At 38.6% G+C, this 22,696-nt stretch overlaps 2 protein-coding genes across 2 annotated transcripts; one reads left to right on the forward strand and one right to left on the reverse strand.

The window, feature by feature from the left end:
* Positions 1–17: 17 nt before the first annotated feature.
* LOC126373575 (chitinase domain-containing protein 1) lies at positions 18–4,110 on the reverse strand. The gene is made up of 6 exons (XM_050019746.1): positions 3,747–4,110; positions 3,114–3,294; positions 2,627–2,833; positions 1,944–2,105; positions 887–1,124; positions 18–218 (listed from the first exon to the last, which is right to left on the reverse strand). The coding sequence occupies exons 1-6, from the start codon at positions 3,999–4,001 to the stop codon at positions 77–79; spliced, it is 1,185 nt and encodes a 394-aa protein (XP_049875703.1). The 5' UTR covers positions 4,002–4,110; the 3' UTR covers positions 18–76.
* Positions 4,111–4,794: 684 nt separating this feature from the next.
* Positions 4,795–22,662, forward strand: LOC126373715 (chitin deacetylase 1). The gene is made up of 10 exons (XM_050019949.1): positions 4,795–4,798; positions 5,288–5,360; positions 11,895–12,067; positions 13,667–13,803; positions 17,494–17,619; positions 18,006–18,214; positions 19,141–19,260; positions 19,772–19,929; positions 21,137–21,381; positions 22,384–22,662. Exons 1-10 carry the CDS (start codon positions 4,795–4,797, stop codon positions 22,660–22,662), a joined length of 1,524 nt encoding a protein of 507 aa, XP_049875906.1.
* The last annotated feature ends 34 nt before the right edge of the window (positions 22,663–22,696 follow it).

Consider the following 22,696-nt stretch of genomic DNA (forward strand, 5'->3'; position numbering starts at 1 on the left):
AAATGAAAACCATTCAATAGTGTAGACAAATAATCAACATACTCTTTTATTGTAACTTATAAAATAGTATCACAAATCAAAATAAGTCGTAGAAGTAATCCAAACCCTGGCCTATCTCCCAGATGGCTATCCCAGTTCCGAACTCCCGCGCTAGATCCAGTCTCTTCTGTATCGAGTAGAGAGTCGGATAGAATATCTTCTTTGAACCTTGTGAAGTTCTGCAAATAACAATAAACATTCATTACACATCATAAAAAATATACAAATTAATAGAGAATGTTGTTTTTATTTATTGTGCTCGGGACTTATATTAATATAGATAGAAGGATATATAGTTACAGACAGACTGAACTGAGTTATAATGGGAGTTATAACAATAATACGAGTTAATTTGCTCCAGAATTGCATCCTTTTGGGGAGCAACTTCGCTGGTGTTATTTATCTGGGAGTCTTCCAGGCTAGAGTGAATAGGCATTTGCTAGACAAGCGTGATCCATCCTAGACCACATCGTCACTTACCATCAGGTAAGATTATTGTCTTGCTTGCATCTACAATTGATCCAGTGTCCCATTGCACAAAATAGTCCATCATATTAAAAAGGAAATAATCTGTCAGTTGATTTTTGCAAAATGCTCGGGGCCTAAGCTGCACGCATTGTATGCCTTTTCCTTCTTGTCAATCTTTTTTTTTTGACGGATTTATTGGAGATTTGCCACATATGGCATTCACTACTAGACCGGACAAATGGGGAGCGTTGAGGGCTCTCATCCGGTACAAAATTTAAGACAACAGGCCTGAAGGTGCCCAGTTTGGCATTACTGTCAAACAATACCTACTTAGATATACAATAACATAAGGCGGGTTTTCTAAAAGTATAATACTCACCTAACTTCCAAATAGTTCTCTGCAGTGTTATTATTATATGAGACAGCCTGGTTAGTCTTTGCATTCTTCAGTAGTTCAATATACTCTGTGCCAACAATAGGTCCACCACCATTAGTGGTGTAAGAGTTCCCATAGAAGTTCAGTCCTAATAATATCTTTGATCGTTTCGAAGGACTCTCGTCATTATCTATAAGTTTTTCTACGCAAAGCCTCATCCAGTACAATGGAGCATTTGGACCTGAAGGATAAATAATTCAATATCTAAGCAATACATAAACCTGTGCCTATTTAAAAAGCAATGTTTATCACTACATAGTTTAAAACAAAGTCGCTTTTTCTGTCCCTATATCTTTAAACCTGCGCAACGGATTTTGATGCGGTTTTTTTATTAGATAGAGTGGTTCAAGAGAAAGGTTTGTATGTATAACATCTATTAAATAGTGGAGAAATACTATTATTTTTGAGGTTTTTAATTTTATGTCGTAAATAATTTCATTTTTTCCCCAGCATTGCACCCGAGCGAGGTTAGTTAGTGGGCTCTGTTTTCCGCATTTAGACTCTAAGATGGCCCATTATGCGTGCTATTGTTGACTACGTAAGCCAACCTAACTCCTTCCAGAAGCTCAGAAGCCGCCTGGGGTTTTTACAGGCTTCGCGGAGCGACCCCATTCCTTTGAGGAATTTTACCCGTTGTGCTGACACTCCTGTGCATTCCAGGATTACATGGGGGGCAGTTTCTTCTGCATCCAGACAGCCTCTACAAAGTGGGCTGTCCGTTATCCCTAAATTAAATAGAGACCCGTAATGCTGCCCACTACTATTCGGACGTCGTTGCGGTTTAAGCGAAGGAGTCGGCGAGTAAAGCTCTTGGATATCATAGGTTGGTATATTCATTCTAATAGTCTTTAACATACATATATATCATCACGTCTTTGTCCCCAAAGGGGTGTAGGCAGTGTAGTATATACACCCACTCCTCACCAGCTATGTTTAAGTTCCATGTAATAGGAGGCGAGCCAATTAGTCGAGTCTTCAAGCCTAAAATTAATTGTCTTACCAGGTTTCTGTGGACTAGAGAAATCATAAGTCATGACAGATACCGCCTCCACATATGGATAGATATCATTAAATGCTTGAATGAAAAACTCATCAGTAGGATAACCCCGAAATGGTGGGTAGACTAGAATTAAACTCAAATCCTCTTCATTCATTTCCATACCTGAAATAAAGAAAAACACATAAAAATAAAAAAAATATATACTTTATTTTGGTCAAGTTTACATCTATATCAGCTAAAGAAAAAAACAAAAGAATAGAAAATACAGACACATGCTGAGATGCTGATGGGCCCAGTGCTTTATAAAGCTACTGTTACACTTGTCAGCTAGACAAGTGCCAACAAGCTTGACAGCCAGGCTGCCGTTGGTGCTGGCAGGCAATATGCGGTGCATCGCTTCGCACCGTTTGCGGAGTATAGAGTACATAGGGAAGACTTCCAAATAAATTATTAGTTTTGACTACCTATCTCACCAATACCAATTTTTATTGAAGTGCACATTTAATCCATTTGAAAGCTGTTAAGAACTTGAAATTCGTTATTGTTTGTACTTACCTACTGTATCAATATTTCTATTTTGCATACAGTACTGTAGGTAGACTGGTAGGTACTTAACATGTTTAAGACATACTTTATTTATTTAGTATAATATATATTTACATTTTGAATCCTATTCAACTTACCAAACTGTTGTATGAACTTGACGGAACGATCGGCATACTTCCCGATCTGAGAGAACAGCTCTAACACAATTCCGTCAAACTTCCACTGTTTGCATGCTTTCTTCACCTCGTCAATGAGAGCTTTCTGTTCAGAGTGTGATGTTGGCTCCGTAAAAAATGCTTTAAGGTCTGACGCTTGCCAGTTCTCAAATAGCATTCTAGGCAAAACTGAAAAGAAGGCAATTTATTAAGAAATGTCCTTGGAATAGTTGAATAATACCACAGCATGTTAAGTCGTAAATAGTTTTATGACGCTCCATCGTTTTTCACTATATAACACTATTTATATGAAAGATTCTAGAACAATTTTACATCAAATAATGGGAGATTATGTAAAGAACACAAGTTTAGCATTCACATTCTCCTTTTTATTCTCTTTAGCAAATGTCTCCACATCCTCAAACTCTAGGACCACCTGCCATATGGACTGAAAGATACAAATTCTTACTCTTAGTATTACTACCAGAGCCCTTCTGCCTGACTGTCTTCATCCAGGCATGGTCAACATCGTGCAGACCAGTTATAATGTAGATATTGGGGGTCTGCCGTTTGATCTGCAGCCACACTGGTGAGATGTAGTTGAACTTCGGAGCCCATATCTTGGCCACATCATAGCCTTTACTGTTCCACTGAAAAACAAATAATATTCATAATTATTTATAAAAATATACGGATTTTATTGCTTTCTCAGTCAATAATTATTTTAAAAAAGTCTATGATGTGTAAGATCTGTATATTTTATGAACACCTAAATATGTTACCTACTTTAAGTGGATACTTACTTGATACATTATAAACACAGATAAGGTAAGTTTATAAAACCAACTGGACCATGCATAGTAAGTTAATTCATTTTCTAACGGTAACAAAAAAATAACCTACTAGAAATTCTAGACGTAAAAAATCAAGAGCATTAAATGACGATCATTAAAAAATCTTGTGTGTATATATTAATGACGTGGCCATATGCGTAGTTTCGTAAATAAAAGGTAATGCCAGTATCGAATCTTTACACTGAAATAACTAAGAGAAATAAAGGAGAAAATGTAATATTTTAGGTGATATTATAAAGAGTACGTACCGGTGTAACATAGCCCAATACAGAGTTTTTAAAATTCCTAGTATTCACGTCCTGGTGGTATGTAGCATGATACTTTAGAATATCCTTGACAAAGGGTGCTTCCACCACCAGTTTTCTCTCCAAAACGTTATTCTTCCTCGGCCCGTCCTGTGGTTTCACTCCTTTCTGCCCTTTCTTGTCTGAAGGAGGTGATAAAGTCGCAAAACAAACGTTCATCAATAATATTACTTGAAGTACTGTTTTTACACATTTCATTTTTTCGAGCACTAGTTATGTATTGTTAATTTCAGCCAATTCACTAGGAAAATTAAAGGGAAACGAGAAAAATCAAGACGACCGGCCACCGGCGCAAACAATCAATTGATTGACATCACAGACTAAAAAATATATTTTATTTGACAATTACTATTCTCGGATACACATACACTATGGGATAGATACACAAAATGCAATTCTTCTTGATGATTTATTTGTTATTATAAAAGTTTCGTTTAAGTGATTATTAGACAACAAGCATTTACTGTTCAAGTATATGATCATTGAATTGTTAAATCACTTGACAAGAAGAAGTGGATTATCTTTCTTTTGAAGAAAATTTTTTTACACGCTAAAAATAGTTACCAACCAACACATATATCCGATTGCGATAAATGTCAAAAAAGGACAACCCGCGGGAAGTTTAAAAATATTTGAAATTGTTTCATCTGCAGAACAGTATAAAAAATGGATTACTAGCTCACCTCTAGCTCACATACAATTATATTCATAAGCTTTCCGTATTTTACACGTTGTTAAACAATGCAATGTAGTTATGTGACTGAATTTATTGATAGGAAATACTGTAATTACCTAATAAAACACCTAAAACACTTTGTAGCACCAGTTGCTCGCTCGTATGTTTGTGAATATGACCGGCAGTGGCTGAATAAACAATTTCCCTTTCATTACACATTCTCCTCCACTAATGTTGGCGATAGTGGCGGGAAAGAAAGTATTAACGTGGCGGGCGATTACAAGTCAGTGCTTCTGTAGAATCCGCGGCTTCAACATGGGTCGAACGAGCCGGCTTTCACAACACGCGGTTGTTCTCGCGATAGTTTTCTTATTAATAGGTAAACAGTGCGAATGTGGATTCAGTCTTTTTTCCTGGTGACAGCTAGTTTAGAGGCATTTGAGTTTGTTGTTGTCAAACTATTGCCATTGTAGGGTAGGCACAATGGACCGATCATTTTTATACTCTTTCGAATGTGATCGATTTCAGAAAAAATAAATAAACGGAGTTAAAGTGTCTTTACAAAATAAAAAGGAATACTTTATACGAGAATCATTTTTTGGTTAACAATATACCCTACTTATTAATTTACCTAGGTATATAACTTACTATCAATTTAGCTGGATATATGATCCACGCCGGATATTTTATTTTTGTCTGCCATACGCAATAATAATAATCAACTTAGAAACTGTCAATCGGAAAAATACAGATCTCTGTACGATAAAAACCATAAAAAATTTGGTTATGATATGGACATTCATTTCAGGTGTAGTGCAAGGAAAACGTGTGAAACGAGGCGTGACCAATGTGAAGTGCCAAGAAAATGGAAGGTTCTACAGGTTTGTATATACCTACCTTTACAACATAATATAAATGGTACCTACAGTCATAAACTCCCCGATGCCAAACTTGCATCAATGAGTGAATTTATCTTATGTGCAATTTCCACTAACACGGTTGCGTCGGCCATTATAGACGTCGATACGGCTATCACGTTGGTCTTACAGAAAACCAACTCTAAATGAGAACATAGTCGTAAGTCGTAAGCTTATGTTTTTAAGTCATATAGACTCATGCCCAACCCACTTTGAACGGGGAGAGAAGCACTAAACTAAGTAGAAACTTACAGTTGCAGTTAAATACATACTTACGGAGGAGCTCGGTAGCGCAGCGGTAAACGCGCTCGGTCTGTGATTGTTGAAGTTAAGCAATTTTCGCAAAGGCCGGTCATAGGATGGGTGACCACAAAAAAAAAAGTTTTCATCTCGAGCTCCTCCGTGCTTCGGAAGGCACGTTCAGCCGTTGGTCCAATTAGCAGTCGTTAATAACCATCAATCCGCACTGGGCCCGCGTGATGGTTTAAGGCCCGATCTCCCTATCCATCCATAGGGAAGGCCCGTGCCCGAGCAGTGGGGACGTTAATGGGCTGATGATGATGATGACATACTTACAGTAGAATTAAGTAGAGACTTAGGTCCCAGGAAACATCTTGCAGCCATTAATCAAGATAAATTAAGTAGGTATCTATATAGTGGTAAATTATCTGCCCATCCCCTATTTCAAATTCGTAGTCCTGTAAGAAGACATTCGATTATTAAGTATAAGTAATAATGTAAATATGAGTTTGTGTAGACAGCCTCCGCGGTCTAGTGGTTAGACCGTTAGGCTCACGATCTGGAGGTCCGGGTCCGGGGACATTGTCGAAATCACTTTGTGAGACTGTCCTTTGTTTGGTAAGGACTTTTCAGGCTTGAATCACCTGATTTTCCGAAAAAGTAAGATGATTCCGTACTTCGGAGGGCACGTTAAGCCGTTGGTCCCGGCTATTAGCCGTAAAAACACGTCCACCAACCCGCATTGGAGCAGCGTGGTGGAGTATGCTCCATACCCCCTCCGGTTGATTGAGGGGAGGCCTGTGCCCAGCAGTGAGACGTATATAGGGTGTTTATGTATACATGTGCGTTTGTGTGTTAACTTTCCAGTTTCCATCATGACAGCCAGTAGGGCTTATAAGGATGAGCTGAAATTTCTCTGAAACGTGACTCCACGACATTTAAAAATATGTTCTAATATATACTAGTATGTACATATTTAATCAATAAATTCAATTCAATTTAATGGTTACTACTTACTGATTAAGTATGTAGTCGTTACATGAGTCGCTTTTGGTGGCTCAACTCAATATCCCTGACACCAGGCTTGATGAGGTTGGTAATTCACCTCATAACCCACACGATAAGAAGAAGATTCAATTTAATCAATAAGTTCAATTAATCAATAGTTAAATTCAGTTAATTTCAGCTTACCTATCCTTATAAACCCTACTGATTGTCATGCTGGAAAGTTTGCCCACAAAAGTTCTATGCATGGATGCGGAAAAAAGAAAACATTCCGGTTTTCTTTCTTCATAAACATACACAAATATCTCTGTTGGGTTGGGCAAGAGAGTTACAAGTTTACAGGACAGGATAAAAAACTTGTAAGAATTTATCTATCATAGCTACGATAATTGACGCAAAAGATCTTAGTTATCAATACGCTAAGTAGATTATCTGAGTAAATAGATAGGTAGGTATATTTCGATGGTATAGACAGGAAATATGCACAAGATACGGCGAATGTCCGCTACCTAGACCAATTTTAATTGTTCAAAAGAAATTCCTTTCCCCTTGTTTAACAAAAGAAAACATAAATTTATAATATTTCTCTTACAGGTAGGGATTGTACTTTTAAATAAAAACTACCGAACAAACGACTCCTGACGATGTGTTTCGATTTTCTGGTACTTACCTATGAAATATTTTACACAATGCGATACGAATGAGTAGGTACCTATGTCTATTTGAACACTTTTAGACGAATTGCTTCGATGACGCCTTTTTCTTTTTCTCTACACCAGCGAGCATGTGTGCTGTGAGTAGAAGAAGTTGAATGGGTGTGCTTTAGCATGTGAAATTTCTATGGGTTGTGAGATCAATGAACGAGCTCATCAAACCTGCTGTCAGAGTTATTACTGAGCCGCTGAAGGACCCTGACATGACGCGTTTAACGCCTTCTTACATTAGTAAGTAGTAACCGGTACTAACGGCTTGCCTTCCGAAGCATTATTTTACTTTTGGACAAAAAGATGATCAGTCTGTAATGACCTACCAAACTAGGAATCACAAAGTGTTTTTTGTGATATGTCCCCACCTGGGACCTCTCGATCATGAGCCCAAAAGCTTAACAACCGGACTACGGAAGCCGCGAAACATGTTGTACCTACCTACGTCTTTCGATATCGACAGTTTACCCAAGCCCAAGATTTGATGCGCGTATGATTGCCCGCCTGCTATTATTTCGTTACATAACCCCCCCAAAAATGCATGTTCCAGTGACATTTGTCATATCAAATTAAAAATGAAGTATTTATTTATAATCACAACGATTACAGTAATTATGCGGACATGTGAACAGTATGTTACATCATGAGTTGACACACTTGATGATTGCATTTATTGTTTACTTACTTGTACGACTAGTTAAGTACTATGAAGAGTAGCCACTATAATTTGGCACCCACAGTTAGCACCTAATTGTTTGTAAACAAATACGTTAAGACTTATAATAAAAACAATTTATAATAATAACAGCTCTATGAGAAATGGCTCTATGGCTTACACTCTTATGGGAATAGGATGTAAGGATGTGCCATCGACTTAAATTTGTTTCTACTTTCAAGAAACTAGTTAACGTATATAAACATAATATATACTACGTAAGTACCTATAGGTACTTTAATTAAAAAACGGCCTACTAAACTAAATGACGCATTTATTATACAATTGTCCCATAAAATCTTGCGCAGACCATAAAGCACGTCATTCGTCATTCAACTCTTTCTACGTGATGTAACACAGTCCACAGAGCATTGCTCACGTCCTCAATATTCTTCAGGGAGTACAGAATTGTACGCCACTAAACGAACTTTCAATTAGTAGCAAGGACACTGAACTCCCAAGATGAATTGATCTTCTATCGTGTGGATTGTAAGACCAATGGCCGATCTCATCAACCCTGGTTTTTTTGACGTGACTTATTGTAGATTTGCCGCAGATGGCATTAATTACTAGGCCGGACAAATGGAGAGCGCTGAGGGCTCTCACCCGGTACAAAATTTAAAACAACAGGCTTGAGGGTGCCCAGTTGGTCAAGAACCTCAGCTTAGGGCGTCGTCTGATCAACCCTGGTGTCATGTATCAATTATATACTTACTTAAGTAATTATTGGCCGGGATCGACTGCAACGATATCCAGGAGAGAAGTACACACATATGTGTGTAAATACATACTTACATACAAGATTTTGATAAAGCGGGAGTGGTATAACAGGATCGTAGTAAACGGTCTCTGCCTACCCCAATAGAAAATAAGCGTGATCTTATGTTCTTACGCTCGCCAAGTTAGGGTACTCATGACCTGGAGTTTCTTTAAAACAGCACGAATTTACGGTATGCTCGCCTAGGCTTTACTTTTTGACTCTACCACCTACCTCCCTCCGCTTCATGAGTCTGTTTCATTAGTATTCTTCCAGAGAAGTATTATGACATAATATGTACTTACAAGTTAAATTAATCTTTAGTGGCTTAGTTTCACTTATAGCACCAATGCGCAAGTTTCACGTTATAACAGCTAGTGTTGGCTGTCAGGTAAAGTTTGTCACCCGTGGAGAATTGCCAACACTTAGTCAGCTCAAAGCCAGCTCGAGACAGCTTTTACTTCGCGTAATGATAGCGGTTTTCACCTTCATAAATATATATTTATCTCGCTTCATTGCGTAAGCCGAAGGATATTCTAGCGTGCAAGCATTTTCGTACTGCTAGGAAATTGAGAGAATAAAGCGACAGGAAGAAGCGCTTTAATGCCTTGGGCTCACGATCTGAAGGTCTGGGTTTTGTTAGCGATGGGGCCATTGTGGAAAATTGCTTTGTGAATTACCTGATTATCCGAAAAAGTAAGATGATTCACGTCCCACCGTAAAACCACCTACACCAAACCATAGTGGAGCAACGTGATGGAGTATGCTCCATACTTCCTCCGACTGATTGGGGGGAGGCCTGTACTCAGCAGTGGGTCGCATATAGGATGTTTATGACATGTCATGTTATGTACTCTACTTTCTGTGTGCATAGCGTGTAGGGTGAATAATTAACCAACCTACACGCCAGGAAACAAAACCATAATGATTTCTGACACGACTGTCGAACAGAAAACATCCTCATTTCTAACAAATGAGGCATTTTTTGTCTATATAACAGTGTTGTTATCTAACAAAACATCCTTGAAAAACGGAAGAAATGCAAACGATACTTCCGCACATCCGGCCGCGGATCATATCACGCGAATCAATTGCGGCAGTGCAGCTATTCCGTGCTGTTTCCCTGGAGTCAATGACCCCGCGACTTTCGCCGCAACCTTGACTCAGCGGCTCGCGCGCAGCGCTACTGACGACGCCATAGAAAAAAGGGAACAGTAGCTCAACTGATACACAAGATTACACTGTTCATAATCTTACAGTGTCAGTGAAGGGAGGATCTGTTAAGCCAGACGGTTCTAAGGAGTGTGCCTGCTGTTTGCCTCTTGCTATATCGCTACCGTCGCTACCATCGTCCGCGCTTCGTATGTATTTCACACAATTTCCATTTCCTGCTTGAGAAATCCACTTTCGCTGTTCATTGAGTCTGCGAACATGACATGACGTAATTATAGCAATGTTACGTGGACTCGGCAGTGACTTTGCGATTCCTTGTTATCTATTCACCTATAGATACCTGCGGTTACATATTTCATTATCGTGTTGATGGGAAGATCTCAATTCTTGTCCAATGAATAAAATAAGTATGGTCATAGTACCTATATCGATAAAATATAATAACTTGAATATTTGTTTAACGACTCGATTCTCTGGCGAAATACTTATGAAGTACTTAGAGAGCACGCCTATGTAGAGGCGATTATTTGTAATATAAAGGGATAAACTCGTAAATGTGATCCACTTTAACTAAATTATACGGGTGATCAAAAATAATTAAAAGACATAGATACCGACATGACGATAGGACAACAAATATTATATATTCCCATCTCGCTTAGAAATACATTCATATTAGATAAGTGTGAAGAAAATTAGTGAGTATGGAATTGTAGTTTTTTTGGACTTGCTTTTAGTAAATAATAATATGTCTAAATATGTGACTGGTCACGTAATTTCGCTATTAGCGCACTTATGTCACCGGTCTCGCGTCGCAGGTTTGGTACCTTCCTGAATTTATTGATATAAACTACACCAATGAATTGTCAATCGTGAACTGTGCGATAACTGCGCCTGCGTTGTATTTCAATGACCATGTTGGAACGTAAAGTCTCCATCAGGTAATTTTATCGATTCTGACGATATAATTATGTCGTTTTGTCGATTGGTGCTAATATGTAGACCAAATAAGGCATATCGTTCTGTCAAAATACGAACAAAATCACGTACCACCCATGTTATAGGGAAAAAAAAAACTTATCGATTTCGACATAATTTTATCACGTTGCGCATGTTAGCCCTGCAGGTGATAGATAAAATAAAAAAAAATATGAAAATTTATGGTGCATAGTGATCGAGTGCAATTTAGGTTAAGATCAAGAAAGCAATTGGTCAGCTAACACCAGATGTTGTATACATAATTTAACATTCATATTTTGATATTTCCATTCCGAATTTGAAAATTTGATGTTGGACCTGAAGTAACTGTTTTCAGTCTATAGGTATTTATATAAATAAAACATAAATATTACATAGATAAAAACTGTCGGCTCTGGATGTTTTTCCCCGAAAGCTCGTAGATGCCCTCCTCCTTTTCAAAATAGAAGTTTAGCAGTAGCAGCGTGGTAGAGTATGCTCCTTACCCCCTCCGGTTGAAGGGAGGCCTGTGCCCAGCAGTGGGACGTATAGAGGCAAACAGCCTCCTGTTATATATCCATACATGTTGAAAACCAACCATGCAACCACAACCAGGCAACCATGTCGCCTGGCAGAAATTGCTGTTTAGCAATACGGCCGCCTATTGTGCTTATGTTTTATTCGTATGTTTATGTCCTTTATATATGTTGTTGTGCAATAAAGTATTATTCTTCTTCTTCTTCTATCGTGTGGGTTTTGAGGCGAATTACTAACCTCATCAACCCTGGTGTCAGGGTTACTATTGAGCCGCCAAAGGCCCCTGACATGACTCATTTATAACGACTACGTACTTACACAGTAAGTAGTAACCGGGACCAACGGCTTAACGTGCCTTCCGATTTTGATTGATTGATTTGATTGATTGAAAACGTACCTTTTTTGTGCAGGAATCCAAACCGCAACGAGGAGAAGATGTGGACGACTGAGGAATGCAGCAAGTACTACCTGTGTGTCGACGGGGACGTCTTCGAGTTCCGCTGTTCGCAGGCGCTGCTGTTCGACGTCAACCGGCAGCTGTGCGACAAACAACACAACGTGCACAACTGCGACTTGACTGCCGGTAGGTTCTTCTCTTCTATCGTGTGGGTTGTGAGGTGGATGACCGACCTGAGTAATCGGGTAAAACCAACCCGAGAGCAATCGGGTCGTCGAGAAAACCACAAGTTCATACTCGCCTATTGCTTCACACTTATATGAATGTATTTCTAAGCTAGCTGGGAATTTGATATGATATTCTTTGTCCTATCGTTATGTGTCTAATGTCTTAATTATTTTTGATCACCCGTATAATTCATCTATCATGTGGGTTGTGAGGTAGATTGTCAACCTCATCAACCCTGGTGTCAAGGTTATTATTGAGCCGCCAAAGGCCCCTGACGTGATTCAAGTAACGACTACGTACTTACATCAGTAAGTAGCAACCGGAACCAACGGCTTAACGTGCCGAAGCACGGATCGTCTTACTTCTGGACAATCAGGTGATCAGCCTACAATGTCCTAACCAAACCAGGGCGCAGGGGTTTGTCCCCACCGGGGTTTGAACCCGGGACCTCCGGATTGTGAGCAGAACGCGATACGTACGTTCACACTTGTCCTTTATATCAAGCCAAAATAAAACAGCGCAGCATGGAGAAATTTACATGTACATTTACCGTGCGCTAACTTCTACATAACATGACGTAACTTCACGGCTTTATCCCAGAGGTACATCGCACACCTCACCTAGGTTTCTGTTAGACCAACGTGATCCAAACCGCTGGTGAGCCGTATCGCCGTTTATAATGTGACCAGTTGGGTCTAAAAGACGTAGACGTTACGTATAGAACAGTAGTCAGAAAATGTCTGAAAATAAATTTAAAGCTCACGTGAAGCTTAGTTGTGCTGTCCGAGTGGCGGAATACTGGGCTGAATGCCATCGAAACAATAAAAAGAAGAAGAAGAAGTCTTTATGTAAAAAATCTTATTAAGTATAAGATGAATGATTACCTAAATGATAAAAATGTCTGGTATTGAACGAACAAAAAACTATTTCTATTGGGGTCAGGCAGATACAAAGTTCTAAGATAGATTTCTAAGAATTTGTAGTTATTCCTAAAATTAGACACGTTACTTCTATGGTACTTGTCTGCGGTAAAAATATTTCATTCAACTATTATCTAGCCCTTATAAGTATGTATCTATTTACATTTAATCAGTGACCAAAACTAAAGGAAAACATACCTAATTCAGAATCGATCGTAAACAACATTCTCCAAGAAACTACGTACATATATATCTAGGTATGTCAAATATTAAACGATCGAGTTTGAATTACTCTTTGAAATACTAATTATAGTGTAGATTTGGTATTAATCAAATCTACATTTATACATCTATTCTATTTATTTATTTAACGGATCACTTACAGCTATGCACATTATAACATTCAGTTAAACAAACTAAAACAGCACTAATGTGTAAGCCAATTACAAGTAAACACAACATTCCTCATAAAAAACCACATCTAGTTTGTTGAAACTAACTTCTTAAGTACATAAAACATAGACTGCCTATATACATCCCGGTACTTGTAATTTCTATGATTTTTCAAAAAAAATTTATAATATTTTAAGATTTGTTATTCTTTTCTTTCATTTTAAACGACTGTTTAATTTTGTAGAGACCCTGGTACCAAAGCCACTGCTAGAAAAGGCTCCGTGCGCCAATGAGACGCACTTGGGCTGCGCGAGCGGCGACTGCCTCCCTGCAGAGTACTTCTGCGACGGTTCCATAGACTGCGACGACTCTTCTGACGAGGTATATCTTGCTAACTGACATATCTGATTTTTTGTCTCAATACCTGAAACTAATTTGCACCCTTTGCAACATATCTGAAACTAATTTGCACGTTTACGATTGTCCAGAAGACACGAAACACTTTAGCAAAAAATATAGTTTTTTTTTGACGTGACTTAGTGTAGATTAGCCGGAAATGGAATTAACTACTTGGCCGAGTCATTTAGCAAAGTCACTCAACTCATGATCTACATATTATAAACCTAGGTTCTATGTTTTTGCGTAGATTTTTTTTTTCATTTTCTTTACACATGACTTGTTTTAAGTTCACTTCAGGTGGCATTAACTACTTGGCCGGACAAATAGGGAATGTTGTGGGCTCTCATCCGTCACAAAAATTAACACAACAGATCTGAAGATGTCTAGTTATGAAGAATTTATAGGTTACTTTTAAGTTTCATATAAAAGACATCAACGAGTTCCGTTCGGAATTTATATTTTATTTTCGTTTAGAATTACTTAAATAAGTAATAATATTTAGTCATATCTTAGTAGGATGTGTTTTTTGACATCATGTATTGTAGATATGCCTCGAACAGCATTTATTACTTACCTGAAAAAATATACAAGTAAAAGAAATACAAATCGAAAGGAAGTGTGTAACACCTAAATAGTTTTTAGGCCTATTAGTACCTGCTATAGAGTTTTCAAAATAATTAAAGCACATAATAACGGGTTCTTACTGCGTTTAAATGGGGATATGAGACTTCCGATATTTCGACACTGTTGCAAGTGCCATGATCACGAAAGCAATGAGTCTTCAAAATGGCTAGAATTCCCTCATCTTTAAAGTAACATAAGTATTTTGTTACAAAAAATATCGTAAGTGGAGAAATAGATACTACTATAGTAAAGATGTTACATCGCAATTTCGATGCGACTTTGCAATTACGTCTAAAAGTCACCTTGCATAAGGTTTTTCGGTAATAGCCATGGATCGATAAAACCTTTTATAAACTGACAAACTGCTCACATATCATAGTATTTCCCAACGTTATTTACCTGCTACAGCCATAATTAAAGTTATGTAAACAACGTAACGTGCGGCAGATTATCGAGAATCACTTTTTATCTTTTCTTCACATTCGGCGCACGATCAATTTCGTAACACCAAGAACTTGAAGAAAGACTGTTGATATTCGAACAGGAAGCCTTAGACTGCTAATGTATAGACCCATTAACTTTCACTGTTCTGCCTCCAATGCTTTATGCGCGATGATTGCTGACATCGGGCGTTCTGCTTCCTTTCTGACGTCACGACTCGGCTTAGCCGAGTTGGATATCTGTACGCGTTGTGAAGTAAAGGGCAAGCCCATTAGTTGTTACATGTGACGTAATCATTTTGGGTCAATCCTTTAGGGTCAGCGCGAACCTATTCGACGTACCTACCTACAGTAACTTGTACCATTACTTTCTCCTTTGCTCATTCTAGACAACTAGAATGCATGACTCACGAATGTATTAATAAGAAAGCAAGATTCATTTATTTATTTCAGCGTAAAGCGTGCTCTGTCCCACATCGTCATTTACCATCAGATGATTAAACCAATACTATGTTGTTTCACACAGAACACAGCCGCTATCTCAATTACATGCCTTCGCTTTCTTTGTAGTACTCGATCAAGAATAAAGCAAACCGAGCTTTCAGACTATGTAGTGTGCTGAAAGCCTACCCAGTGAAGGAAAAATAGACGAAATACACTTCTCATCAAAAAAATCGAAACACTTCCGTTTTCATTGTTTCTGTCCGAATTTAACACAAAAAAGAATTCATACGATGAAAAAAAATACATAAATGTATAGCTGGCAGTTTGGCCATTACAGTAATAAGCGAAAATTCTAAATTCAAAATTAGAATTTCATTTGTTTATCTTATAAACGAAATGAATCACTGTTTTGAGACAAATGTGTGTTTAGGGTTGGAGTACATTTAGCGTTTAAAAACTAAAAATTGGCGCCTATCCTTAAACTTTTTGTTTTTTATTTCAATACTGTGACTTTGGGACGTCTGAAAAAAGGTTTTTTTTCTAAAACGTATGGATACTTCGCCCACAGAAGCCGCCCAAGTTGTGGCATTGCTGGATTCTGGCCTTAGTCAGCGTGTTGTGGCTGCAAGACTGCATCTAAGCCTGTCATCTGTTCATAGAGTCTATAAACGTTATCGGGAGACTGGTTTGTTCACGCGCCGTTCAGGATCTGGCAGGAATCGGGTCACTTCTGAGCGAGATGATCGATTTATTGTAACAACTTCTTTAAGAAATCGACGCCTTAACGCTTTTCAACTGCAGCAGCGGCTTCGTGTTGTACGAAGGGTGGCTGTAAGTGACTCTACATCTAGAAGAAGGTTGAAGGATCGTGGACTGGTACCGCATAAGCCAGCAAATGGGCCGAAATTAACTGCAGACCATCGAAGAGCGCGCCTTAACTTTGCACGTGAGCACCTAAATTGGTCATACCTACAGTGGAGCAAAGTTCTCTTTTCTGATGAGTGTAAAATTATGCTGTATGGTAACGACGGAAGGAACAAGGTCTACAGAAGAGACGGAGAACGCTATGCACAATGCTGCATTGAAGAAAAGGTCAGCTATGGTGGCGGTTCGTGGACGGTTTGGGGAGGAATCAGCGCCGACGGTAAGACAGAGCTTGCTTTCGTGTCTGGGCCACGTCTGCCTGCACTAAACTGTCATCGGTACGTCGAAGAGTGTATCGAGCCTCATGTGATGCCCTATGCACATTTTATTGGCAACGGCTTCATATTCATGCACGACAATACTAGGGCTCACACCGCGGGCGTCGTACGAGATTATCTTAACGAAGTCGATATCAAGAAGCCCGGACATGAATCCCATTGAACATCTGTGGGATGAATTAAAGAGACGAATTCGAGCAAGAGATCCTGCCCCAGAAACACTTAGCCAGCTGCAAGATGCAATCCAAGAGGAATGGGACAATATACCACAGCATGTGATCGTGACTCTCATCCGATCGATGAAGAACCGTATGGAAGCAGTAATTAGAGCTCGGGGAGGGAATACAAGTTATTAAATAAACGTTTTTTAGCTTTTTTTTTCATTTACGTGTGTTGTTTTATCCATTTCCTTTATACTCCATACGGAATAAAAATGACTCATTTAACAAAATACAAAACCTATGAAATATTCATTTAAATTTAGAACATTAACATTAAGATTTGATAAGCTCATATTACTCACTATTAAACGACATTTAACATTTATTCCTAAATGTACACATTTTTCTGATAATCCTGACAAAACGTAAACTTGCAAGGTGTTTCGATTTTTTTGATGAGAAGTGTATTTGTGTAAAAGCTAAAAGTTACATAATATCTAGGGATAGATTTACACTCACCAATCAACACTTAATACTATATTGTTTAAAACACCATTCTCTACAACTACAACTTCATTCTCTATAACTATACAAAAACCCGCTGATACTCGAAATAGTTCGCCTGTTTGTCGATTTTTTATTTTAATTGGATGGGCGTTTTCCCCTGTTTTCATGAACAAATAATATTTTAGCAGAGTAAGTGATATAGTTCTTTTTTCAGATTGCAATAACGAAGAGAACCTATGTATGGTTAGATTAAATTTGTTATGTTAACATCCATTAACCGTTGCAATATTGCAGGGTTGGTGCGATGTACACTATGACCCCAACACAGCGGACAAGTGTGACCCGGGCCTGTGCTCGCTGCCTGAATGTTACTGTACCAAGAACGGCACCGACATCCCTGGAAGCTTGGTGCCTAGTCAGGTACAATATTGAACATACCTAAAAACATAAACAGCCTGTACACAGACCTCCCCTCACAATGAACCGGAGGGAAGTATAATAACAACTACTTATCGAATACCCATTCATCGGAATTATAAAATGAACAATTTATCAACTCTACTGAGGTATCGTTTTGGAAGGGGCTTTTGCTGAAGATGTTTATTTTTAACATTTCAAAATTAAAAAATAAAAATCACATGATTTTTGTATTGCAAAGACGAAACTACCAAGGCCGAAAAGAAGAAAACGACATCTTTTTTTTGTTTATAGCATAGGTAACTAATTAATATGGCGAACTAGCTATAAGTATCACGGCCAATTCGCAAACATCAAGCTAATCTTCCGAAATGATCTTCCAACAACAGACGCCTCAAATGATAACCTTGAGTTTCAACGGCGCCGTGAACCATGAAAACTGGGACGCGTACAGCAAGCACCTCTTCAACTCTGAGAGGAGGAACCCCAACGGATGCCCCATCAAGGCTACCTTCTTCGTCTCCCATTCCTACACCAACTACAGACATGTGCAGAAGCTGTGGAATGATGGACACGAAATTGCAGTTAATTCTATTACGTAAGTTATGTTTATATAAAGCTCGGTGAGGCGGTACTTATCATCTTTTGATGTCCCACCTCTGACTACCCCAATTGGGGTAAGTTGATAAGCATTTGGCGTAAAGTCACATCCCGGATACTTCATACAAAACAACCTCGTTTTGCACAGATAATTTCAATGTGTAGTGACATTGACATTATCGTACACGCGCATCTTCGTGTGGGACGTTCACTTATTCTATGGATAGTGATTAAATTGTGTTTATTCGTGAGCCTGAGGCCTTTAGCGGCTCAATAGTAACCCTGACACCAGGGTTGATGAGATCGGTCACTGATCTAACAATCCAAGAGAGAAGTCGTGATTTTTCATAACTGAGGATGTTTCAAAGGACCAGGTAAGAGAGTACTCTAAGCCGGAGTGCATGTCTGAAGATTTTGATAAGAGGTGCATGAAGCGAAAGTTGTATCAGGATTGTAGTAAATGGAATGTGGCGTCAGCCTACACCAAAGGGAAATAGGCGTGATATTATATATGTTAGCTGTATTTTTTTATAATCATCGTAATCACAAGATTAGAGAACAAACTTTTTCTAAATTGAGCCGAGTCTAAGTGATTTTCTGGCGAAATGGAATACCTATGCTCCGTACCCCTTCTGAAGTAGCAAATAGTTGTGGCTTGATGAAGTTTGGGCTAGAAAATCCATTGTCAGCTTTCAAGTTGCCCAAGCGCCTTGCTTAGGCCTCGTTCAGGGAAGCGCGGGCTGTCGGAAAAACAATCCTATGACGTTGTACTGAGCGTTCACGGAGAATCGTTTTTGCACGAGTTTGTTTGAATTTTAGCGTCACATTATGACTTGATGCCCCGCGCGTCTCTCAGGCCTTAGACTTTTCCATCATAAGGTAGCCGGAACCAAAGATTTTACGTGCCCATAATTTTCCCTTCAGCCATCGTGGTCCAGAGGAATGGTGGTCTAGAAACGCAACCATCGAAGACTGGTTCGATGAAATGGTCGGCCAGGCGAATATCATCAACAGGTTTGCTGAAGTACGCATGGAAGATTTCAGGTATGATTCGTAACTTTGATATTTAATCCTGTACCAATGTAATATTATTATGTAATACTAAATAATTTGCTATTATTTGTATAAAGGAAAAAAAATGTTGATTCGTTATAAAGACTTCCGTACTTTACAATTACAATACAAAATTATTATTTAACAGGCCTATACTATTTGGCGGCCTTAATTCCAAAAACTAATGTCCTTCTGGCTACCTTAGGGTAATTTTATATCATAGAATACTTACTACCTTACTACTAAGTTCATATGGGAATAGTTATTTAGGGGAATCAAAAAAAGCAAATGACCGATAATTATAACTTAACCACTTGGGCACATTAGGTACGTTCCAAACATTTTGACAGCTATCTACCTAAGGGTCAAACCACATCTCTCAGCACGCTAACGCCTCGTCTATTCCGAGTAACAGAAAAGGATAAAAAAGTATAAGAAAGTGCAATGAGATACTGACAGATGTCGTTCAACCCTAAGTAATCAACCAAGTTTTCTCCTCCAGAGGTCTACGAGTGCCATATCTGTCAGTGGGATGGAACCGCCAGTTCCTGATGATGCAAGAGTTCGGATTCGTGTACGACGCAACAGTGGTGGCTCCACGAAACGACCCGCCATTCTGGCCTTACACCCTCGACTATAAAATGCCTCATAAATGCAATGGTATGTTCTCGTAACTACTGTAATACCAGAACATAAAACAAAGACAAACTCAGAAGTAGGTTCTGCACGGCAACCGCGCCGAGCGCGGCGCGAATCATATCGAGGCCTCCGACCAATAGTCGTTTGACGGCATATCTGCTATCGCATTCGTATCGTTTACTTGTTGAAGCACACAATATAATTCGCGCCGCGCGCGGCGCGGTTGTCATGCAGGCCCGGCTGGTGACGATTCATCACGTTTATTGTTCACTTTCTTACTAATACAACATATTGAGGCTAGTTTCCAACTAGTCAAATCAGTTACTTTTTACTAAACGTCAAAACACTAGAAAAACGTGATCAAATGTCGGACGTTTTTCTTGATTAAAATTCATAGATAAGTTTTAATTTAGTAATCAGAATTTCATAATTTATCTTGAGCCTAGTACGCGACCCAATTATATTTTAAAGCTCACTTATAGAAAAACAACATTGCATCTACTAGGCGAACATTTCTAGTTACAAAAGTATTCTATTAACATACCTACGTCGATAAATAGTCGTACTGAAGAAATGCAAATAAACAGTTTCATACTTAACGACCATAATTATTCGCATGTAATAAGTGGAGCGTGTGAGTGATTAAGTAAGGTGTTATGATCTGCTGACGACTCCTAAAACCCAGTTTAACTTGAGCTTTGACTGGTTAAATCTTTTGAGAAATTCTCTAAGGAAGTTCAAGTAAAGCTTGCATGTCAGAGCTCCTGAGAGAGTGGTTTTAAAGAAGAGATTGCACTCCTATGAAAGATGCACCATTGTTAATGATATAACGCGTATCAAGAATGCGGATTCCACTGTCATTCACGTTTCGACACAGTTTGCGTGTTTGTATTAGGTACTTAGACGTTGTTTTGCGCTTTTTATAAAAGATTCTTATCTCTTCAAAAGTATTATAGGTATTAAGCTACCGGAAAGCATTACGACATTTGGAATGGAAATGTAAATAAAAGAAATAATTATTGTGAAGAAAAGAAAGCTGGAGTATTCAACGGCTGTTTTGTTTTAACAAATAATATAAACTGCTAAGTGCAAATAGAACTTTAGTATCTCGCCTCGTTTTAAGAGTTCTTCGTGTACCCATAAACCCATAGGTTCTCAGGTCAACGACCGACCAACGTCCAGTGCTGTCACACGCTTTTCAACCTGCTTAAGACTCAATGTTTTTCAGGTAACAACCAATACTGCCCGACCCGAAGCTACGCTGGTATCTGGGAGATGGTCATCAACCCGTTAGTCCACGGCGTCCACACATGTGCCACCCTGGACTTCTGTCCATCCACACTGAGCGGCGACGATGTCTACAACATACTGATGAACAACTTTAAGAGGCACTACCTGAAGAACCGAGCGCCGTTCGGGATCCACTTAGGAGCAACTTGGCTCAAGAACTATGAATACTTAGCTGCTTATAAGGTAACTATAAGTTGTACATCGTCACCTTAGTGAAACCCACGTACTAAGTTACGCCGTTTTGAAAAATCACATTCAGATGTGATTTTTGTTAACAAAACATCGCAATAGACACGCAAAATTTTAGACAATTTCTTTTTATTAAAGAACATCATCACATCACATTAAAACATTACATATGAACGTCTGGATTCTAACAAAAACTCATTAAAAGTGACTCGAAAGTAGACACCCGAGTGCGTTAAGGTGCTGATAAACTTGAGCATTCATTTGTAATGAGCATTTGTGAGAATGTTACAATACAAGAAAAATACGAGAACAAATATAAAAACGGCGAATGCTCTATTCTGTTACAAGTGAATGCTCAAGTCTATCAGCACCTTTAGAAGTACCTAATTAAAATCAATCGAATGAATTTCTATCGATTTTCATGTATTAATGTAACTGACGTATATTATATCACACGAATTTGTGTTGTCATAATTAGGTTTCACTGTCAACTCGTACGACCAACGCCCATTTATAAATAATTAATCAAGCCAAGTCAATGCTACATTGGATACTTCATATGTGGAGAAATTGTACTCAACAATATGTTATAATGGAATGAAACAACCGTAATGAAATCGAAATTTTAGTATAGTTACACATTAAATATCTCCTATACGGTTGCGGTTTTACGGTTTGTACCCGGTTAATGGCAATTCGTCCCTATAACATAGGACTTAAACATAAACCTCTGCCTACCCCACCCAGGATACAGATGTGATCTTCTTCTTATCGTGTCGATGCCAAACTGAATAGTATCGGCCCAACACTTGGCAACAAATATGACGCTATCTGCAGCGCTCATCAGATCCTCCTGCGATGTAACAGATGTGATGATATGATATAAATCAGTTCTCAATTTTTAGGATGTTATCGCGAAAAATTCTAAGTAAGAGAATTAATCCGTTTCCTAAGAAAAAAACAAAAGAAACTACATGAATCGATTTCACATTACAGAGATTCGTAGACGAGTTGTTGCGACTACCAGACGTTTATTTCGTCACATACCGAGAAGTCATAGACTGGATCAAGAGACCGACGCCAGTGGTACAACTGAAGAAATTCCAGCCATGGCAATGCAAGAACCGCAACTTTGACGAGTGTGAAATAGCTTGCGTCAAGCCTAAAACCTGCAAACTATCGTCGAAAGTTCTAGAACACGACAGATATATGATCACCTGTGGAACATGTCCAAAGAGCTATCCTTGGATAAGAAATGAATTTGGTTTCGACTGATGTTAAGAAGCTATTTTAGAAAAATAAATATACT

The sequence above is a fragment of the Pectinophora gossypiella genome, chromosome 16, assembly GCF_024362695.1.
Source record: "Pectinophora gossypiella chromosome 16, ilPecGoss1.1, whole genome shotgun sequence".
Classification (NCBI taxonomy): domain Eukaryota; kingdom Metazoa; phylum Arthropoda; class Insecta; order Lepidoptera; family Gelechiidae; genus Pectinophora; species Pectinophora gossypiella.

Bases quoted from the DNA above. Each gene is read 5' to 3' on its own strand.
- LOC126373715 (XM_050019949.1), top strand. The intron at 18,215-19,140 runs GTAAGTTATGTT...TTTTCCCTTCAG, and splicing joins ATTGCAGTTAATTCTATTAC to CCATCGTGGTCCAGAGGAAT. The intron at 19,930-21,136 runs GTATGTTCTCGT...AATGTTTTTCAG, and splicing joins AATGCCTCATAAATGCAATG to GTAACAACCAATACTGCCCG.
- LOC126373575 (XM_050019746.1), bottom strand. From the start codon at position 4,001: ATGAAATGTGTAAAAACAGTACTTCAAGTAATATTATTGATGAACGTT. The intron at 2,834-3,113 runs GTAAGAATTTGT...CCTTCTTTTCAG, and splicing joins CTCTGGTAGTAATACTAAGA to TTTTGCCTAGAATGCTATTT. The intron at 2,106-2,626 runs GTAAGTTGAATA...TCTTTATTTCAG, and splicing joins CAAGTTCATACAACAGTTTG to GTATGGAAATGAATGAAGAG.